General features: G+C 39.5%; 2 protein-coding genes across 6 annotated transcripts in view; one reads left to right on the forward strand and one right to left on the reverse strand.

Annotated features, from left to right (window-relative positions):
* The window catches only part of LOC145985387 (monocarboxylate transporter 14-like), a 95639-nt gene extending 88467 nt beyond the window's left edge, over positions 1 to 7172 (forward strand). For 4 of the 5 annotated variants that reach the window (XM_083119359.1, XM_083119358.1, XM_083119357.1 and 1 more), the window contains 2 exons: positions 5327 to 5518; positions 6602 to 7172. In XM_083119359.1, coding sequence (XP_082975485.1) covers positions 5327 to 5518; positions 6602 to 6783 — 374 coding nt within the window. In that variant the 3' untranslated portion in view covers positions 6784 to 7172. The remainder of the gene's footprint in view (positions 1 to 5326; positions 5519 to 6601) is intronic. The other variant, XM_083119356.1, reaches the window with a different exon arrangement.
* LOC145985388 (monocarboxylate transporter 12-like) overlaps positions 7083 to 19729 on the reverse strand; it is a 37976-nt gene continuing 25329 nt past the window's right edge. Inside the window, exons 4-6 of the mRNA XM_083119361.1 lie at positions 14316 to 15026; positions 13335 to 13526; positions 7083 to 7928 (exon numbers count right to left, since the gene is read on the reverse strand). Coding sequence (XP_082975487.1) covers positions 7792 to 7928; positions 13335 to 13526; positions 14316 to 15026 — 1040 coding nt within the window. The 3' untranslated portion in view covers positions 7083 to 7791. The remainder of the gene's footprint in view (positions 7929 to 13334; positions 13527 to 14315; positions 15027 to 19729) is intronic.

Genomic DNA, 19729 nt, shown 5'->3' on the forward strand with positions numbered 1-19729 from the left:
CATCCAAGCCATATTAGGAAGAGAAGAACAAAAAGGTCTCCTCGGAAAAGTACCAGCACAAAAGTTTTGGGGGAAATTTTGAGTATTTGTCTTCTCTTGGCTTTGTCTCTTTGGTACAGGGTTAGAATGATCTGGCATCGCACTCATGTCAGAAGAAAATGGCATGGGATGCATATGGTTGAGTATGATTGCTCAAAGATGAAGCCTGATGAGATCATCGACGCGATCATCACTCTCTAATCAGTGATAGTAACTTTACTTTGTACAAAATGTAAATATTAAAGATAATATATTTAATTTGACGGATTTAATAACGAATGTGTCTTTGGGTAGTTTAAAATAAATTTTTGAATATAATTGTCATTTGAATACTAACTTGTGTTTATTTTGAAACGTCAGTTCAGTTGGGGTCTAGTGTCAAGTTTATAGCTCAGGAAAAATATCTGATGGACAGTCTGTTGCGGAAAATTTGAAATGGGAGCATTTAACAAGTCAAGCAGCCTCACTATCATTTTGGAGCCAACAGCTTTTAAGTGGGCAGTATCATTTTGAATTTGTTGTTACATGTGCATGCAAGTTTCATTGTAAAATTTTGTGCGAATTTTTCGGGTAGAATCGTGTTGATTGGCGTTCTAAAGAAACACAAGGGAACATCAGGGACACTAGATGTTGTATTTGTTCGTCCTTGGGAAAATACGTCTCCACACATAGAAAATGTGAGAACGATAGGGTGTCGAGGGGACATTTGCCATTAGTGTCGGCTTAGTCCTGACACAAGTTCGTCTGGAGTCTGTATTTTGGAGAGTTTAAGTAACGACATTCAATAGGTTTGCTTTCTCTGTATACATGACTTGGTGATGGTAGGGGGTATCTGAGATATGCCACCCGATGGTAACCAGTATTCAAGCGGGAACAAATTAATTTCAATTAATCTTGCATGGCAGCATAAAATTATAAGTCATATAAAACGTATCTTTGGTTTACTCAAGGCGAGTATCCTGGTTCGGTTCCAGTATAAATAACAAAAATGTTAGTGGTACATTTGGTGGCAGTGATTGCGCACCATGTATTTACGGTGTTGTCATCATCTGTTTGATGTAGCTTCTGGCTTCAGTGAATTCTCCTTGCACAGTTGCATTTATCGTTGCTGAGTTTGTCCAAACAATTGTGTTTGTAAGAAAAACATATTTCTGGCTATCTGACACACCAAATTTTGAGTCTTATGGGATCTATTTTGAATGTAGATATTGTGTAAAAGAAATTTAATATGTTAAAGGGTTCTGGGATGTTTCAACTGGATAGCAAAGTATATTCTCAATTATGCCATGGTGGCATACCCGTTGGTTAATAGCAATGCTAATACCATTGTGAATAAATTGTCAAAAGTGTACTTTGTTCATTTGAGAATTCCTCAGAGGATAGTTTCTGATAATGGGCCACAATTTAAGTCGAACATTTTTCAGAATGCAATGAAAACATGGGGGGTACAACTTGTTTACACTCCGGTGTACCATCCGAGCTCAAATTGGGTAGAGCGCTATCATTCGGAGTTGAACCGTTTGATGAGAATACTCTGTAATTCCAATCATAACAAATGGCCGGAAAGAGTACCTGAAGCTCTGCGCCTTCTGAATGGCTCCATTTCGTCACAAACAGGATATTCTCCAATGGAGTTGAGATTAAACATGACAAAGAGTTTGACCGATATACCGACTCTGGGGGTCGATGCTAACAATGTCACTTGGAATGACAAGCTAGTTATGGCGAATTTGTCTAGTCTCAGTAAAATGCAAAATAAATTGAAGCAACAAAATGCTAAGATGGATGTGAAACCTGTTGTGGGAGAGGGTATGCTAGTCTTCGTTAAGAATCAGATCTTAAGTGGCACCGGAGATAAGGTGATAAGGAAATATTGTGACCTCTTTGTCGGCCCTTATCTTTGTGTTAAGAACAGTAAAGATTCCACGCTTTCATTGATAGATTGTGTGACAGGAGAAAAATTGGATCACCAGTCGATAGAAAATTGTAAAGTTTGGAAATGTTCAGAGGACAAGGTAAAAATGTGGGTGAAGAGATTACTAGATTTGAAGTTGGAAGGTGTGGATGAAATGTTACAGACGATGGGGTTTAGCTGTGAATCAGACGTTGTAGTTAAGGACAGTGTAAATAAAGATGGGGTAGGGGAAGTGCAAGGTTAAATTTTCTCGTATGGGTAAAGTGAGATTGAGCCTGCGGCGGGCGAGTTGACCAAGTAGGTGAAATTTCTGCGGCGTACTAGCATGCGAGATGTGCCTGAAATCTTCCTGATTGCTCCAAAATAAGGTGAAACATTTACAATAGTTATTAGCTCAGATAGAATGAATCCAGAAGCAAAATAAAAAGTTGTTTAGGTAGTTCCATGGGGGCTATGTTTAGTTTGCGGGTGAGGGCAGGTATGATGGGGTAAAGGTCAAGTTAGGTTATGCTTGCGGCGGGCTAATAGTCAAGTAAGTATAATGTTGCGGTGGGCCTAGGCATTTATTTGTTTCCTGCTCCAACCAAAAATATACAAGCCACTATGTTCTGCAAGACGCCAAAACACATGCGGGGTTCCTTCTTTCTGGAGAATGATGGAGTCACCAGAGTTGGTGATCCGGGATGTTTCATATTGTAAACAATAAAGTAATATGTCTGTATATATAAAATATGTATATTAGTGAATATGTAGAATATGAATGTTTATTTGATGTAAGTCTAACTTTAGAATTGTATCAAAAGTATTGTGTGAGGGTTCAGCCCTATGTTGGGCGCCATTTATGACGAACTGTCATAAGGTATTCTGGAAACTTGGGTTTCGTGTGTGTGTTGCTGGGGTAAAGTAGCCCAACTCAGGTCCTAAGACGATGAACTCGTCTAGTGCAGAGAATTCACGATAGGTGGAATGCCTATGCAATATGAAAACTTTGTTGCTTTAATACTTACGCGAAGAATCGCTAGATGGCTCTGACCGTTGTGCGCATTTGAATTGTAAATTCCTTTGTTTGAGATCCGATTTTCTCGCGGTTTCCTTATGCACAAGGACATTTTGATGTGTCGGTCACTGCACGCATGGGCAATTCGCAGTAATGGCGCAAAATAATAAAATATACAGCGTTTTGGTCTAGATGCCATTGGTTAATTAACAGCAAAAAGTTTATCTTAATAAGCATTACAATGGGTTCTTTAACGCACACACATATTTGATAACGTGTAAGTTCTAAATCATGTAAATTGTTGTTTGGTAAAGTCAATCGTGCTCTGCGAAAAAGAATGGCAGATATCGATAGGGGTGCGTGGTGATCGAGAAGGACTTCCGGGAGAAAAAAATGGAGTGAACAGAGTTATGTCACGACAGTGCAGGAAAGGAGAATGGTTTCAATGCTTTCGGGAGGAATCTGACATCTGCAGTTAGGATAAAACGGCAGATAATAGCATGAAGTGAAAAGCACAACGCAGAAAAAAGCGTGAAAAATGAATCGAGCTCTCGGTTACAAGAGAGTTAAGGAGTGTGGACTCGTGCGTGCTGGATTCTTCGTTCCCGACACACCAGGTGAGGAAATTAATTTATCTTAAGTGACTTTGAGAGGAAGAAAATTCTCGAAAATCGTGTTTACTACGTTTAAGCAAAGTGTGTTTAAGAGATAGCTATCTCGCGTGTGTTGGATCTTACGGGAAACGGTACTAGTACACGCCACAGACCATGCGTTATTTACAAAATGGCCATCGACGCCATGTCTGAAAAGGGCTCTGTGCACATGTAAAACGATCTATTTTCGTGCAAGAAACGCATAGCACTTGTCAAAATAAACGAGAAGCATGGTCCAAGATTGGTTCTATGTCAAATTAGGAAGTAATTAGGACTTTTGTAATTCCTTATATAGCATTAAAGGTGCATGCTAAATGCATGGTAATTTTTCGATCACATATCGACTGTTATTTCACGTCTCCTAACTTAATGAGGACAGATTGTTGATGCTTTCATACTCAGGAAATATGTGTTAAATTCAATTCAATAAATAAGTTTACTGTTTCTTGTGTACATATTTACGTACTACAGCATTTTCTTCCATTTGTATTTGGTTGATAATGAAAATGTTTAAATGAAAAATTCTTCTCTTTCAGAAGGGGGGAATTTCGCATGTGCAAATTGGGTTAATGCTGTTGCTATGGAAAGTGGTTATTATTAGATGTAAATGATTTGAAATCCTATTTGAAATCTGAAGGTATAAAATTTCAATCTCCAGCGATCTGCATGCGTCACCAGCGTTACCAGGCAAAGTTTATCAATACAAATAATTCGAACTAATGACATTTTGAACGTTTCAGGATCGTTGAGACTCAGTTATTGAGTCGTTGTTGTCTGGTCTAAATTAATAAATTGAACGAATGTCATGTAGCTCGTCGCAACAGGGCGGGCACGCATCCTTGCAGGCTTGATCACGTAAATTGTGGACTCGTTGTTATTTTTTTTTAAATAACGGGGTAGAAAAACAGCAAGTTGTTGATTGAAGTTCTACTAATGTGTGGAAATGTATGTGCGAGAACATTTTAAAATGCTGTGTGATTTTCTATGGTGAAAAACAATAAAAACGTGTCCTTTGGCGCTGCAGTCGCAGTGCAGTTCGAAAGTCTTCCATTTCCAGTCCACGACTTCAAGACCGAACTGTGAGACCTTTCTCGAAGTATGCTCGCTTCAAGGACGATCTTAAGGTCGAATCACACGGAATTGGATATCCAGTAGGAATGACGCTGGACTAGTATCTGACCAGAAATGATGGCTGTCTGGCTGGCTGCTTGACTGGTTTTGAACTATTAGATCGTGTTCTAATTGCAACTGGCTTTCTCGTATTTGTGCAAGGCGATGAGATTTGTACGTGACACGTATGATTAGCCGATAATGGATATCCTTATTGTTACAAGTGTATTGACATATGTAGTTGAACAAAATATTTATTTTATGAATGATTCCTGTGAATCTCATATATGAACATGCATACCCGAGTTTATTAAAAAGCTTGTTCAGTACGCATTGGTGACAATTATTTTTTCATCTTTCAACGTTCTTTAAATCGCTCGATCATCTTTTTAGATTATCTGCTCTGCAAAATGTCTTATGGTAACAAAATTATACAGACATGTACGGTAAAATCTAGCAGCTGGGTAGCCAGTCCAGCGTTAATTAGGGCATTCCTACTGGAAATCCAGTTCCGTGTAATTCGGCCTATACATCTTTCGGCCACGGCCAAAGTTTCCAAATAAGCTACGTCCGCGGTAAGGCATTGACCTAGCTATTTCTCTTGTTTTTCAGTCATGGCTCTGTTCTCCGACTTTATTTCCGTAGCAGTGATCGTAGCCCTCGTCGGTCTGTTAAGAGGAACTCTCATCGTGAACATATCTTTGACGGTGGCAGAGCACTGCCGTTTGGAGGACTTCCCAGCCGCCTACAGCCTCTACATGGTCATCAATGGTATCATCGCCTTGGTCCTGGGACCTTTCGTTGGTATGTTCGACATGCATCATTTTGGGATTATAGTAACCATTCCTCATCCTTCTTCAATTTTGTCATAGCACACACGTTACATGGCCTTACAATGTTGTGCAGTGGTTACTCTGGGTTAAGTTGTGTTCTTTCCGATGCAATATGAACGGAAGCCACATTTTGCATTACGACAATGAAATTCATCTAACTGTAACTTTTCTTTCACCTATCATTCTGCGGAGTATGACAAATACATGTACATTTGCATGCAAGACTGCAAAGGTTCCAATGCAAAGGTTCCAAAACTAGGATCCCTGGAATTGTATCACTTTGCGATATACACTACGTCACAGTGTCACTTAGGGCGCCGGTAGGCCTATGAAGCTGGGCTTGTTCGTCTTCATCTAATCATCTTCGCCTTGTAATCAAGAGGTCCCGAGATCGATCACTAAAGCTGACGCCACCAAAATAGTCCAGTCAAGGTCACGCCACCTACCTACAATGTTGCCAATAAGCAACAATTCAAGTTTCAATAATAAGTAAAAAAAAAATACCAGAAAATAGTACTTAACATAAAGAACATTACGGGGTAATTTTTGAATTGAAATATTTTCTTGGTCATTCAGAAAGATAATAAAAACATGTATCCATGAAATTCACAACGAAAATTCTTATTTTTACTTCAAACTGTAAAAAAATATGGAAGCAGTGACACAAGAGGGTTGAAATTATAATGAGACATTCAGTTTCATCGATGGATACAGTAGATGTTTTATACACAAAATGTATAAGCATTTTAAGTAAGAAGTAAAATGTTCTGACGCAAACATTTTACGGTTATGTACTATAAAATATCGTCGCTGGGTAACTTATGTTCTATTTGATCACGAAAAAACTTTCGACAATAATGCTTGTAAACAAAAATATAATAAATAAAATTAGTGAAGCCAAATTCCACAGTGGTTCAGATCACATTTCAAACTGTTGATTCTGTCTGAATTGCCTATCTGAGCAGAAAGTGAAGTGAACTCTGCAAATTTTAACATATGACTAAGACGAGGTTTTAAGTATGTGCAGTAGTTGCTTTTATTTCTCATTTTTCAGGTGTCATCCGAGACGCAACTGGCAGCTACTCTTTCTGCATCCATGTGCTCTCTGCTATCCTGTTTGTCTGTGCCATTTCCTGGTTGCTTGAAATGATTATCCTCCGCAACAGAAATACCAAAGAAGAAACGACTAAAGACTTAGAAGTTACGGAAACGAATATCCAACCAAAGATCACCTGAAGTTAACGGTTCCATCTTGAAAGAACAACTGTGACAAGGTTGATTAGAGAAGCGTTGAAATGTGGAAGAGGCATATTCAAAAATGAAAGAAAAAAATCGCTTCGTTTTTGAAGTCAGTCTTTATTAAAACACCCGTATATGCATGTGTTTATTACATTTTCTGTTATGTTTGACATTTTTTATTAACGTAAGTGCCAATTTTTGTAAACCGTGTAAAGCAAAAATGGAACTGAGAGACTGAGAAAGTTGTTACTGCAATTTATATAAACTGATCCAATTTCAGTATTAAATAAACATACCCCGAAAAGTCTATCGTTATTGAAATGCAGTGCATTTATTGTATTATAAACCTGAAATGACTTAAGATGATATTTTTAATATACCATTGTACTGACAAGTTTTAAATTTTGAACATTTCCTCACATAGGTAGTCTATTTTTAGTAAAATTACATATTTACCAGAGTTAGCAATTCAATACGTGTGAGACAATTTTAACTTCACCAATGTTTCTTCAAATTTCATAATACAGATTCCACGCCACAATGACTTTTAAGGAGAGGGGCAAAATTGACCCCCTTTCCCCCTTTACTCCAAGTTGGCATGTATGAGACACGATCGGCTAGCGACAGCCTTAGCAACAGTGGTGATATACTAACAACACCAAACCTCACCTGCCTAACCTATACACGTAGGCATATAGACATGTAAGTAGGTTAGGTATGTTAAGTTTTGTTCCTTTAAGCTATTATATGCATATGTGGATAGGTTAGACATGCCGGGTTTGGTGCTGTTAGCTGTTAGCATGTATTTTCAAGTTGCTAAGGCTGTCGCTAGCCGCTCATCTATGAAACACGTAATATTTACATGTTCTTTATCGACTTCTTTATTTCCTGTATCGAATTGTTTCGAAGAATCGAAAACATTTCGGACCATTTCCTTATTCCTTCCTTCTCTCACACTCGAATAACTGAAAGGACGATTAATATCATTATTCTAGTAAATTAGTGTTATATCGATGTCCTGTTTCTATTTTTATATATTGTTAGTAGATATTCGGTTCCTCTCAGAAAAATTGTAAGAAGTTGCATTCCACACAGGGAGTATATGCAGGTTGGGTAACTTCCGCTGACGTCACGAATCAAACCTGTGGATGAAGAAGATTCAGAATACACTAACTGCAGTATATATAATACTGTAATCACATCTCTCTCTCGTCCTATCCACCCAGACGCACACACGTGTGTAATCTTATAAACAGTTATGTTTCTACCTCAAAAATAAGTTTTTTATCTTAGTTATTATTTTATACATCAAGAATTTTCAGAATTTAAACAAAATTATAAGGAAGGAAAGCGATAATTAATTTAGTTGAATATCAAATCTTTGTGAATAAAAGAGAATAAAAATCCTTAAACTGAAAGTTATTCAAGAACAGAAGAAAATGGACTGCAAATGTCACTAATTCTACATGAAATTGTACTTTATCTTACTGTAATTGTTATAATGAAACAATCTGAATGCATTTTTATCGTAATATCAAAACAAGAAAAGAATATTCCATTAAATTAGGTGCACACAGGAGATGTACAGTGGTGGAAAAAAGTTCTTCCCCATAAGACTTCAATGGCAGTAAATAAAGCCCGAAGGGTAGGCAACACACATTGCACCTTTAGGTGATCAGGTGATTCTGTCTGTTTCAAGAGCAACTCGTCTTTCATGCAAAAGCCAACAGGCACAGGAAATGTAGGAAAGTCACGTGACCTGTCAGGTTGAATGTTGTTCGTCAGAAAATCGCCTTTTCTCAAGCCAGGTCGCACAACCGACAAGAGCTACACGTTATATCTCCGAAAATGATTCGCCTAAAAACGTTGAACGAGACACTAAAACAATGCTTGCCTTAATTATATAGGCTACTACACTATATGTGCCGCAGTAGCTCAATCGTTAGGGCGTTTTAATATCATGCGAGAGATCTGGCTTCGATCACCGACGGGGGAGAATCGGAATTTTGTCCATCTGTTCAAGCTGCTCTGGTACCCACCCAGCTTCGTATAAAGTGGGTACCTGGAGGAAACTGGGGTGGGGGGTTAAGGCGGCCAGGGGCGTGCTGCTGATCACACCATCCCCATCTTCGGCCTGATGAAGAAATCTTGGCGCCCTAACCCCACACCCCCTATACGCCTTAACGGCTTGGTGCAAAGCACAAGGTAGCACTTTGCTTTTTAATTTACTATATTACATACATCCCGATTTTGTCGGAACAGAACTTCCCAATCTCTACGTGGGCTTTCTTCCAAATTCCGTAGGGATGTGAATAGGCCCCAATTCTTCTTGACACAATTTATACATGTTATATTTCGATATAAGAACAATAGACGTTATCCTTTGTGTGTGTGTGTGTGTGTGTGTGTGGTGGGAGGGTATCATCTAAACATGTGAGGTGATCCTTTTCCCAATACTCCATTCTCAGAAATAAATCTCAATTCGACACACTGAAAATGTAGCATTTTCTACATCTTAGCATGCAATTATCTAGTAGCAAAATAATGTGTGGAAAGAGAAAAATTACGATTTATAACGCACTCTGGAAATTTCGTATTATTTTTTTTTCCAATTTGAACTGACATTCATAATATTCATTGACTAAAGAATAGCTTAGTCGTTCTGCTACTTTCAATTCTTCATTACCGTAGTCACCGTAAATCTCTCTCTCTCTCTCTCTCTCTCTCTCTCTCTCTCTCTCTCTCTCTCTCTCTTAGCCTTCCCCATGGCGCAGTAGTAGCGGAGTCGCATTGTAATCAAGGAGACCCCGGTTCGATACCCGGTGGAGACACATAGTGGTTCGGATCCCACTTTAAGTTGTAGAAGCAGTCTCGATTAGCCTTTTTGTGCATAAAGTGGACTTAAATATCAAATGAAAATAAAAATAAAAATCACCGTAACTCTCTACAAAGCCAGAGGATCCAGGTTCGAAACCTGTCGAGGCTTAGATGTAGCATTGCATTCGCATCATTACCCATCATCTTCATCGTCGCGATTATCGCAAGAGATAAAAATGCGACACAAAAAAAGCCAAACAGAAGATTGGAATCAATCTGAATATTGGTTACGTTGGATACATGGTAGAATTGTCTTAAAATCACTTCCTGTGATGTAATAGGATTTTTTATTATTTATTTTTTATTTGTATAATACATATCGGTGTTGCGAACAATAAGTAGTTTCACGTTCACCCCACTCTTCGGTTGTTTAGAAATGTAAGGAAGAAGGATCTCTAAATTTCCGCTTTCACATGTCAATGAAACTTTAACATAAGTTTAGTGTAGGCCACAAAAGAGATTTACATATTGTTATGATATCTTTTATACGTCACGAAACATACTTCCAATAAAATACGATACTACTCCTTACGTTCCTGTAAATGTTCACCAATAGTCTGGCGAAAGAAAAAGTAACGAACATTTCTGTGTTTCCTTGAGCAGAGATAAGGCGCCTGCTTGTAGCAAGCAAGCAACAACTGCTTCGATCAGTGACCTTCACTGCCGGAGTGACTCACAGCAGGCCTGCGCTCGTTCCAGTGTGCGTTTGAAACAGGTATTTTATTTCGTTCGTTCCAATCCACAGTTATATCAAGCTAACATTCTACAATATGTAGTAAACAAGTTGTATACATTATGGTCTTCCAGAGTGTTGTTGCCTCCTGCTATTTACATGCGGGAGATGGGGGTGTTGTAAACATTTCTGAACCCAAAGGTCGAGCACGAAGGAAAAGTTGTGTAATCATTTAAGGTAATAACAAGGTAATAGAAGTTGAAGGAAATGCTGGAATAAATTATATCAGAAATTGAGTAAAAACCGTTCTTATCACACATAGGGCTATCAGATCACTCTTCAGCGGAAAGTAGGACAAATTGTCTCCAAATGTTGGACACGATCGCATTTCCAGTAAATATAATAGGTTACTAGAACATCTTAACATATAACGAGAATATGACACATCTTCAGCTCAAAAATTAATATTGAAGTGAACGGTTGATTTAAAAATTATTCAACTGCTAATTAATAGCACAGCCGTACGTGATTTCAACTTGTGTATGCAAGACAGAACGTTTTTCGTCGAGACGGGGCCAGGAAGGGAAAACAATCCATGAATTCGGGAAGGAAAAAGTTCACAATTTCGTAAACAAAGTCTGGAAGTTCTTGTTTATTGAAATGTAAAAAACTGCTATACACTGAAAAAAAGACAGAATTTTGTGCCTTGTTTTACCAATAAGGACTGAGGGCCCCACAGATGGCGCAGTGGTAGCGTCATTGCCTTGTAATCAAGGGGTCCCGGGTTCGATACCCGGTGGAGGCACATAGCGGTTCAGATCCCACTATAAAACTGTAGGTCCAGTCCCGATTAGCCTTACTGTGCATAAAGTGGACTTAAAACACCAAATCAATCAATCCAATAAGGACTGTTTATGTAATTTCTGGAATGAAACTTGTTACTTCGAACAAATTACCGACACTTATTGTATCGATAAAACTTCACAAAGTAAGCATTTTTATACATATATCTGGACTTTTCCGGATCTAGAAAATCGGGAAGTAATTTCTGAGCTGGGATTGTAATTGTTTTTCCGAATATCCAGTAGCAACCATGCACACTCTTTGATTTAAGCATACTTCTTCAAGGAACCATGTTATCTCAGACTTCCCTCAGATTTTCTGTTTCTCCATCTAATTTGAAGTTACGTGATGCCCAAAATACGTATAAGACATTTGTGATTTCTTTCAAATTCTTCCGGAGGCCAGACACAAATCTAAAATCTAGGACACGTCCGGAAATAAGAATGCTTCTTATAACCTCTTTTTATTTTCTTATTTAGTGTAGTTTTCCTTTCACCTTTTACTAATCGCGACGACGAGGATGAGTGATATAATAGAATTGATGAAGGGGCACTCACAAAGAACACCCATACGCACGACGGTATTCGAACCCAGGACATCAGACATCGTAACACACTGTGCTAACCACTCCGTCACGGACGGAATTCTTATTGCCCTAATCGATCCACAAGCATTTTCCCTATCTTTAACTACACACGAAACATAATGAACAATCTAAATAAACAGGTGCCAGTTCACACTCTAACCGTAAAAAAACATGTGCACGTGAAAATGCAAAATAATATTTATTTTTAGGTAGTTGTGATTTATTATTGTATATTAAGGAAATATATTAGTGATAAAATGACGGAAGTAGAGGAACATCTCCAATGAAACACTCATGCCTTATGGATATTTGTATTTCTTGCCGAACAAGGTTCCGAGTTCGAGTTCCGACCAAAATGGGTCCATTGTGTATGTTCATTCATGTGTTTAATGTAATCATAAATCGTTGTCATGAATAATTTAACTTCAGAGGAAGAAAACTGAGAAAATTACTAATAAAAACAATAACAAAACAAATTTGATCTTAAAGCCCTGGCTTTGCGCTAAATATTCCATCACGGGGACTGGCACTTTACGTAGGTGTAGACACGCTTCGTACAATTTGATGATATCGCGATAACGTAATGGATGTGCAGCCACTTAACTGAACGCCCCAAAATTCCCATTTTATTACTAAATTCTAAATTAGCATAATATCACAGTTTACCTATTCATAATATGCGCCGCTTTGGTGCACTTTGTGTATTGTTTCGTTGGTTGGTTATTTTAATTAATGTTGCATTAATCAACATCAGGTTAATCGCGCCAGGCAAAGTGGAGGGAAAATGACAATGAAGCAGAACGAGGAGGGCCTTGGTTCCCGATTAATGAAACTTTGTCTATCGCCGCGTGAAATCGCTGAAAATGTAACTTCTTGATTTTGCTTATTTCATATTGCTTTTCTAGCACTTGCGTCAACAAAGGCGATGATGATAATTAATGAAGCTATGAAATGGATAATAGGACATGATGATCCATGCCTTACACAAAATTCTAAGTTGGGACTAATGAATATCGATTCGTCTTATCATTTGTCAAGTAGTTACTTTTAACTCCAATCTTTTTCAAGGACTTCTGGGTTGACAGCATGTGTGTTGCGCGATGATGATTCGATGAAAACCACAATTTCAGTGAACTTTCTTGACAATGACTCTAATATCACTAAAGAGAACATATCCTTACGAGTAGCTGTTGTTAAGAAACCAATTCCTGAAACTTTTTCTGCTGGTCTCACTGCAACCAGCTGTTGTTTGTTATGGCTGGGCCTGGGGGTATGACTCACGCTGCTGTCAATAGCTATTCAATCGTTCCCGAGAAGCCAGGTTCACCAGGAAAACCTAAGTGACAATTTTGTTATTTGGGTTGCATAGACAACAGGCTCTAAGATGTTATGATATCGTAGGTCTCGTGGCCCAAGAACTACTTTCTCTGACTGTACTACGTACCTGGTCGAGGCTGCAGTTTTCGCTCAAAAATCTACGGAGAAAAGAATAGTTCCGAAACTTTCTCTAATCTGCATTTACTAAAATCTTGTGCAGACTTCAAATAAATACAAAAATGTATAACTTACCAATAAAAGGCCCGAGAGCGAGTGTAATAACGCCACCAATTACCATATCCAAGCCGAGTGCAGCTGGCAGCCTATCCAGAGGACATATCTCAGCAATCACCAGTGGAGGGTTGATGACCACAGGACTTCTGAAGAAGCCGCAGAAGGCTGAAATCGTCAGCACAGCAGGGTAGCTTTGCACTTGCATCAGAGCTACAAGAACAGAGTATGAATAGTTAATCCATCATTTTTCAATGCGAAATGAAATGCACATTTTAAAACTAAAAGTATTACTTTTTAAATCCATGTTTGGAATGTACAGTTTTTGCACAATTCTAAGCTTTTAAGTTATTTATTTTACTATTATTCTCCTAATAATTCTGTGGCGGAGTGGTTAGCATATCGCGGTACGACGCCAGGGGTTCCGGGTATGAATCTCGGCCCTTACATGGGTGTTCTTTGTGAGCGTTCCTTCATCGATTTCACCATATCATCACTTATCCTATCTTTGCGATTAGCCAAGAAGTGGTAGAAATGCGAAGTAAAATAAACTAAATCAATCGATCGATCGATTGTTTATTTGATTGTTTGTTTGTTTAATTTTTGTTTGACTGTTTGCTTGTTTGATTGTTTGATTGATTGTTTGTTTGCTTGCTTGCTTTATTTTACTTCTCTTTTTGTGCCACTTTTGGCTAATTTGCGAAGATGGGGATGAGCGATAATATGATGAAATTGATGAATGGGCACACACAAACATCAAAGCCCAGGGCGGGACTCGAACCCGGGACCCCTGACATCGTAGCGCGATGTGCTAACCACTCCGCCGCGGGGGCCGGAAATCAATCAAACAATTACGCAAATTTACCAAAAGGCGTGCTTTAATACAATTCCTGCTCCCCGTCACACCCCTCTTCTTTTTTGGCTGGCGATGTAGAGATACATGAATTTTAATTCTTCCCTTACCTCCTAAAAAAAAAAACAAGAAGTACTAATCATACTTACTACCTTTGAAAATAGCCCCTACCGAAGACGCGACAATAAATACAGTCCAGTTTGTCAAATGAAATCGGCTGGTGATAATAGGGAATACAAGCCTTGAAAACACATCAGCACCCATGTAGATGGTTAATCCTAAAGCAGTCTCGGATTTGTCGTACCCTATCGACGACATAAACGGAGAGTAGATGGCTTGAAAGTTTACTTCGGCCATGAAAGCCACTGCCAGTCCAATAACAGCGCTGACATACCGGAAGTCTTTGAGGAAAGTTAGGTCGAATATGTTGGCAAATTTCACCCAAACAGATCTTCTGGATGGCAGATCTCTGTCGCTTTTTAAAGTCTCTGGATTGAACGGTTTGGTTGGACTGTGTTTAGAAACTTCTAGCACGTCGTGTTTGTCTACGAGGGATGGCCTATTTTCAGGTTGAAGAATGAATGGTATCTCTTGCTCAGTGACCAATGCGTTCTTCATGTGCCAAGAAACCGGTTGGTACAGAGCTGTTCCCACCACAGAATGAAGGCTGAAGGCTGCTATCAAGGAAATAGTTCCTCGGAAGCCGTAGAACTCGAGAAGGAACTTTGCCACCATCGGCGCCACCACGTTTGCGAGCCCTATTGACACTTGGCATATTCCCATCACAGTGACACGCCTCTTGACGAAGTAGTTGCTGAACATGGCCCATCCGGATGGATTCAGGAGACCCAGCCCGATGCCTGGAAGGAAAAGTGCAATGTTAACGTTGGAAGGAAGTGACAAAGAGAACATATTACCCCAGGCCTGGTCAACACGCTACATTTGTGGAAGAGCGCTCTCATATGCGCATGTGTACACTGCAGAGTAAGCTTCAGTACTATAGAGTTGTAAAAGGGGCGGGAACGAGGTATACTGCTCGTAGTTCCAGCTGGCGGCTGGGAAACAACGAATCAGCGATCAGTTGAATTCTCTTCGACTGACATCGGACATTTTCGTGCCACAAGGCACCCGAACGTTCTTGGCGGGACGAAACAAATGAGCGTCAGATGCACCTTATCAGAGAGAGAGTTCACCAGCGCCGTTACTGGATAAAGGTTGTACAATAGTACACAATGCACGGAAAAATACTACACAAAACACCCAAACACTACAAACAAACTATTAAAAACAACTGACAAAAACAGACATACGCTTGGCAACGTGGTAACTGGAGAGCGATGTTACCCCTACAGCTTTTACTTCGCAACTGATGTTATTGACACTCATCGGGCCACACACTCCCGACGACGATTGGTGGACGGATAGAGCTATGTAGGTCGGTCGTGGGATACTATTTGCTAGTATCGGTGCAGTGTGGTGGTATTGCAATGATCGCAGAAGAACCAGGAGGTCGTTCGTGAAAAGGAGAGCACTTTTTACCTCTCAACGCAAGTGCCTCCACAACTCCTACACTGCTGTGTGCAGGTGGGAAGCTCACCCCGACAAGCGCAAGCCTGCATTACCCTATGGCTACGATTGGATTCAGTTTCCGCAGAACTTTTACTCTCTCGTTTCCTGAAGAGTTTGGGTGGTGAACATTCCGGCGAATTGCACTAGAAAAATGGTCTGCATTCAAGTAATGTTTTGACGTGCAGAATGCATTGAAATACCAACGAAATGTTAGTGTTGGAAGACCCTTTTTTTAAAAAATAAAACTCAAGAGGAGAAACTGAGATTTTGGAAGATTTTAATTTTGTGTATGTATTTTAATAAAGAAAAACTGTAGTTTGTGGTTTGCAATTCTGTAATTTTAAGCCACAGTTTCCTGGATCCCGATTGTGATAGTTCTTGATTGTAGTATCTCTAATGGTTTAGCTACGTTCGTAAATCAAGCCAATAAACTTTTAATTGCCAACTATTCTTGCCCATACAAAGCAAGAAGTGAAGCACATAGAGTGCACGGCACTGCAATTCGACGGAAAAACAAAATGGTTTATTTCCATTCGGTGGTCGGCGAAAGACGGCCGTGCACTCCGGAGTGCTCCACATCAGTGTGAAAGTCCACACTTACTTACATAGATAGCGTTGTTTGTCCTCCGTTTACTGCTGTGTACAGACAGGCTACGGTCAAATTGGATCTGATTAATCCACCCCACTCCTCCTTTCAATGCTTATTTTTAATAAAGGATTTTCCAACGTTGGCCATTTCGATACATTCTGCACATCAAACAACCAGCACACTGACGATTTTCATGATGACATGTGACCACCACCCACATCGCCAGAACCTCTTGTCAGTCGAATATGAAGAGCAAACATTTTGTCGAAACTGGATCCAATGAAACAATAGTGTTACTCGAAACGATGAGAAGAAGGATGAACTCATTATAATTTTCGAAGTGAAAGCGAACGGACGTGTTTTCGGTGGTCTCCAGAGTGCAGCGAAGCGGAACAAGATGGGAAATTCCTTGGGGCAGTGGCGGCAGGCGATCGGCCTCTTTCGCGCAGCTTGGTGCCCAAACATCCGAATGGAAAAGGGAAGTGTTTTTCCGAAAACTGTGTACCATGCTTATGGAGTGGTTCTGCTATCATTGCTCATTATAGGCGGCATCGTGCAAAATCCAGGCCCCCGTAACAATGTTGATTTCTCAAGCGAAATTATGGAACTGAAGCAAGTTATGCTTCAAGTGAAAAGTTCGAATGATGTTATTATGTGTGAGGTGAAGCAGCTGACCGTCACTGTGAACAAACTCGTTGGAAGGATTGACGTGATTGAGGCAGAGACAAGCAAGATTAAGTGTGACATCGGCGAGCTTCAATCGTATGTTCGGACTCTGGAGGATCATCTGGACGATCTCGAAAACCGATCGAGGAGACAAAACCTCGTTTTCCACGGCATGCATGAAAAAATGAACGAGACATGGGATGAATCGGCTAGCGCAGTGCGACAATTAGTCGAAGAAAGACTTCATCTTTCCCTACCAACGGACGCAATCCAGAGGGCTCATCGTACCGGAAGCACGCGGTCCGGAAGACCTTGTCCCATTGTGTGCAAGTTCCTCCGCGATACGGAGAAAGAGAAAATTCTTGGAAGTAGCAGCAAATTGAAAGGCTCAGATATTTACATCGAGCAGGACTATTCATTTTCTGTTAGGCAACAACGACAGAGGCTTAAAAAGCATCTCTTCGAAGCCAGACAGCAAGGATGTAGAGCTCATCTGCAATATAAATATCTCAACGTCAACGGCAGAAAATATACAATTTGGGACTTGGAAGACAACCATGGCGACTTTCAAGAATGCATCGAGACCCGAGAACCTTCAGCTGCGTCCAATTCCCAGAAACAGGCTTTCCCTCCACCCCCCACCAATGGAAATGTGACGTCTCAGGGAGCGCAAGTGACAACGACCGCATTCCAGCCATCTTCATGCGGTGATCCGTTTCCCCCCTCCACCTCCAACGGGACAAGGAAAGAAGAGAACAACCGGATATCGCAAATAGGTCACCAGTTCCCCCTCCCTCTACTCAGCGATATCCCAAGCGCCAGGGAAGCAACCAAGGAACGAGAGCCTGAGGTGAGGCCAGATGTAAAAAAGTAAGTGGTAATGGTCACGTGACCAGCAATTATGTCGATAAAGGAACTGCAAGTGTAAGTGTTTCTTACCAAAATGTGAGGGGCTTAAGAACTAAACTCAAAACATTCTACCTGAGTGTATGAAATAACGATTTTGATGTAATCATGGCTACGGAAACATGGTTAAATCCATCGTTCAGTGACAGGGAAGTAATTGACGATAGATATATTCTGTTTCGGTCGGATTGCGATGCACAATCTTCTAACAAAGGCTTGGGGGGAGGGGTACTTCTGGCTGTAAACAGGGCTTTTCGAGCTATCGAAATTGAAACTCCGGTAATTGACCCTCTGATAAATTACTTGTTAGTAAAAATTAGCGAAATAAATATGCATATTTGTGTAGCCTATTTCCCCCCAAATACGAATCGATCTGTATACAGTTCCTTCTATCAAACTTTAGAATCACTTTATGAGCAGGGGTCTTCCCTTATTATTGCAGGGGATTTTAATTTTCCTGAGATAAAGGGGGCGGATCACAATCTCTTATCTTCAAACGAAGCTTGCGTAGAATTGAGTCATTTCATGTCACTCCACCTACTAAACAGCTTCAATGACATAAAAAATGATAACCAACGAACGTTAGATTTGATTTTAAGTAACGTTAATAGCATAACAGTCACAAGGGAATCCGATCCTCTCGTACCAGAAGACATTCATCACCCAGCTTTAAATATTGACATTTCCATGACTAAATTTAAATCTATCATGAAAAATTCAATTCAAGCAGAATATAACTATAACTTTAGGAATGCAGATTTTTTAAAAATGTATAATCTTATGAGAGCTGTAAATTGGAATGATCTGAAGAAATACACTAATATTAATGCCGCTATTGATAAGTTCTATGAAATGGTGTATGACATATTTAACAAATGCGTACCTTCAACGAAAACTCAACCGAAGAAATTTCCGAGCTGGTTCTCACGGGAAATTATAAAGAATATCAGGAAAAAAGCATATCATAGGCAAAAATGGAAAAATAACGCTCCCCACGCTGAACATCATCATGAGAAATTTAAAGAACTTCGGAATATTGTTAAACGAGGGATTCAAAAAGCATATACGCATTATATTTCAAGCACAGAGTATAACATACTTCATACCCCTAATCTCATCTTCAGTTTTGCCAAAAATATGAAAAAACAAAAAAGAGCAGAACCTTTTCAATATCAAGGTAAAGTACTTTCTGACACTCTAGAAGTAACAACAGCGTTTGCTAAATATTTTCAATCGGTGTACCGGCAGGATGATGGAAAAAATAAGACTTTGAATATTCAATCTTACAGTGAAATCGATAAACTAAACCTATCAGATATTAGTCTTAAAGAAATCGAAGATGCCATTAAAAATCTTAAACCGAAAAAATCTATTGGTTCCGATAAAATTCCGCCTTACATACTTAAAGGATGCGGTGAGATACTCAAATACCCCCTGCACACGCTGTTCAATCTTGTACTTTCCACCTCAACATTTCCAGATATTTGGAAATTAGCAAAAATTACCCCGATACCAAAAACAAATAAGCAAAATGATGTAGAGAATTACAGGCCAATAGCAGTCCTGGCAGCACCTGCCAAGCTCTTAGAGCAAATTCTTTACAAGCACATTTCTTTTCACATACGATCAGTGATCTCTCCTTATCAACATGGTTTCTTATGTAAAAAGTCTGTCTGTACCAACCTATCAGAAATAACTCATTTTATCGCAACCGCGATGGATAGCGGAGCTCAAGTAGATGTAATATATACAGATTTTTCGAAAGCGTTTGATACCGTAAACCATAGAATCTTAATAGAAAAACTGAAATCATACAATCTATCGAATCCGATG

The sequence above is a fragment of the Lepisma saccharinum genome, chromosome 3, assembly GCF_977018435.1.
Source record: "Lepisma saccharinum chromosome 3, izLepSacc3.1, whole genome shotgun sequence".
Taxonomy (NCBI): domain Eukaryota; kingdom Metazoa; phylum Arthropoda; class Insecta; order Zygentoma; family Lepismatidae; genus Lepisma; species Lepisma saccharinum.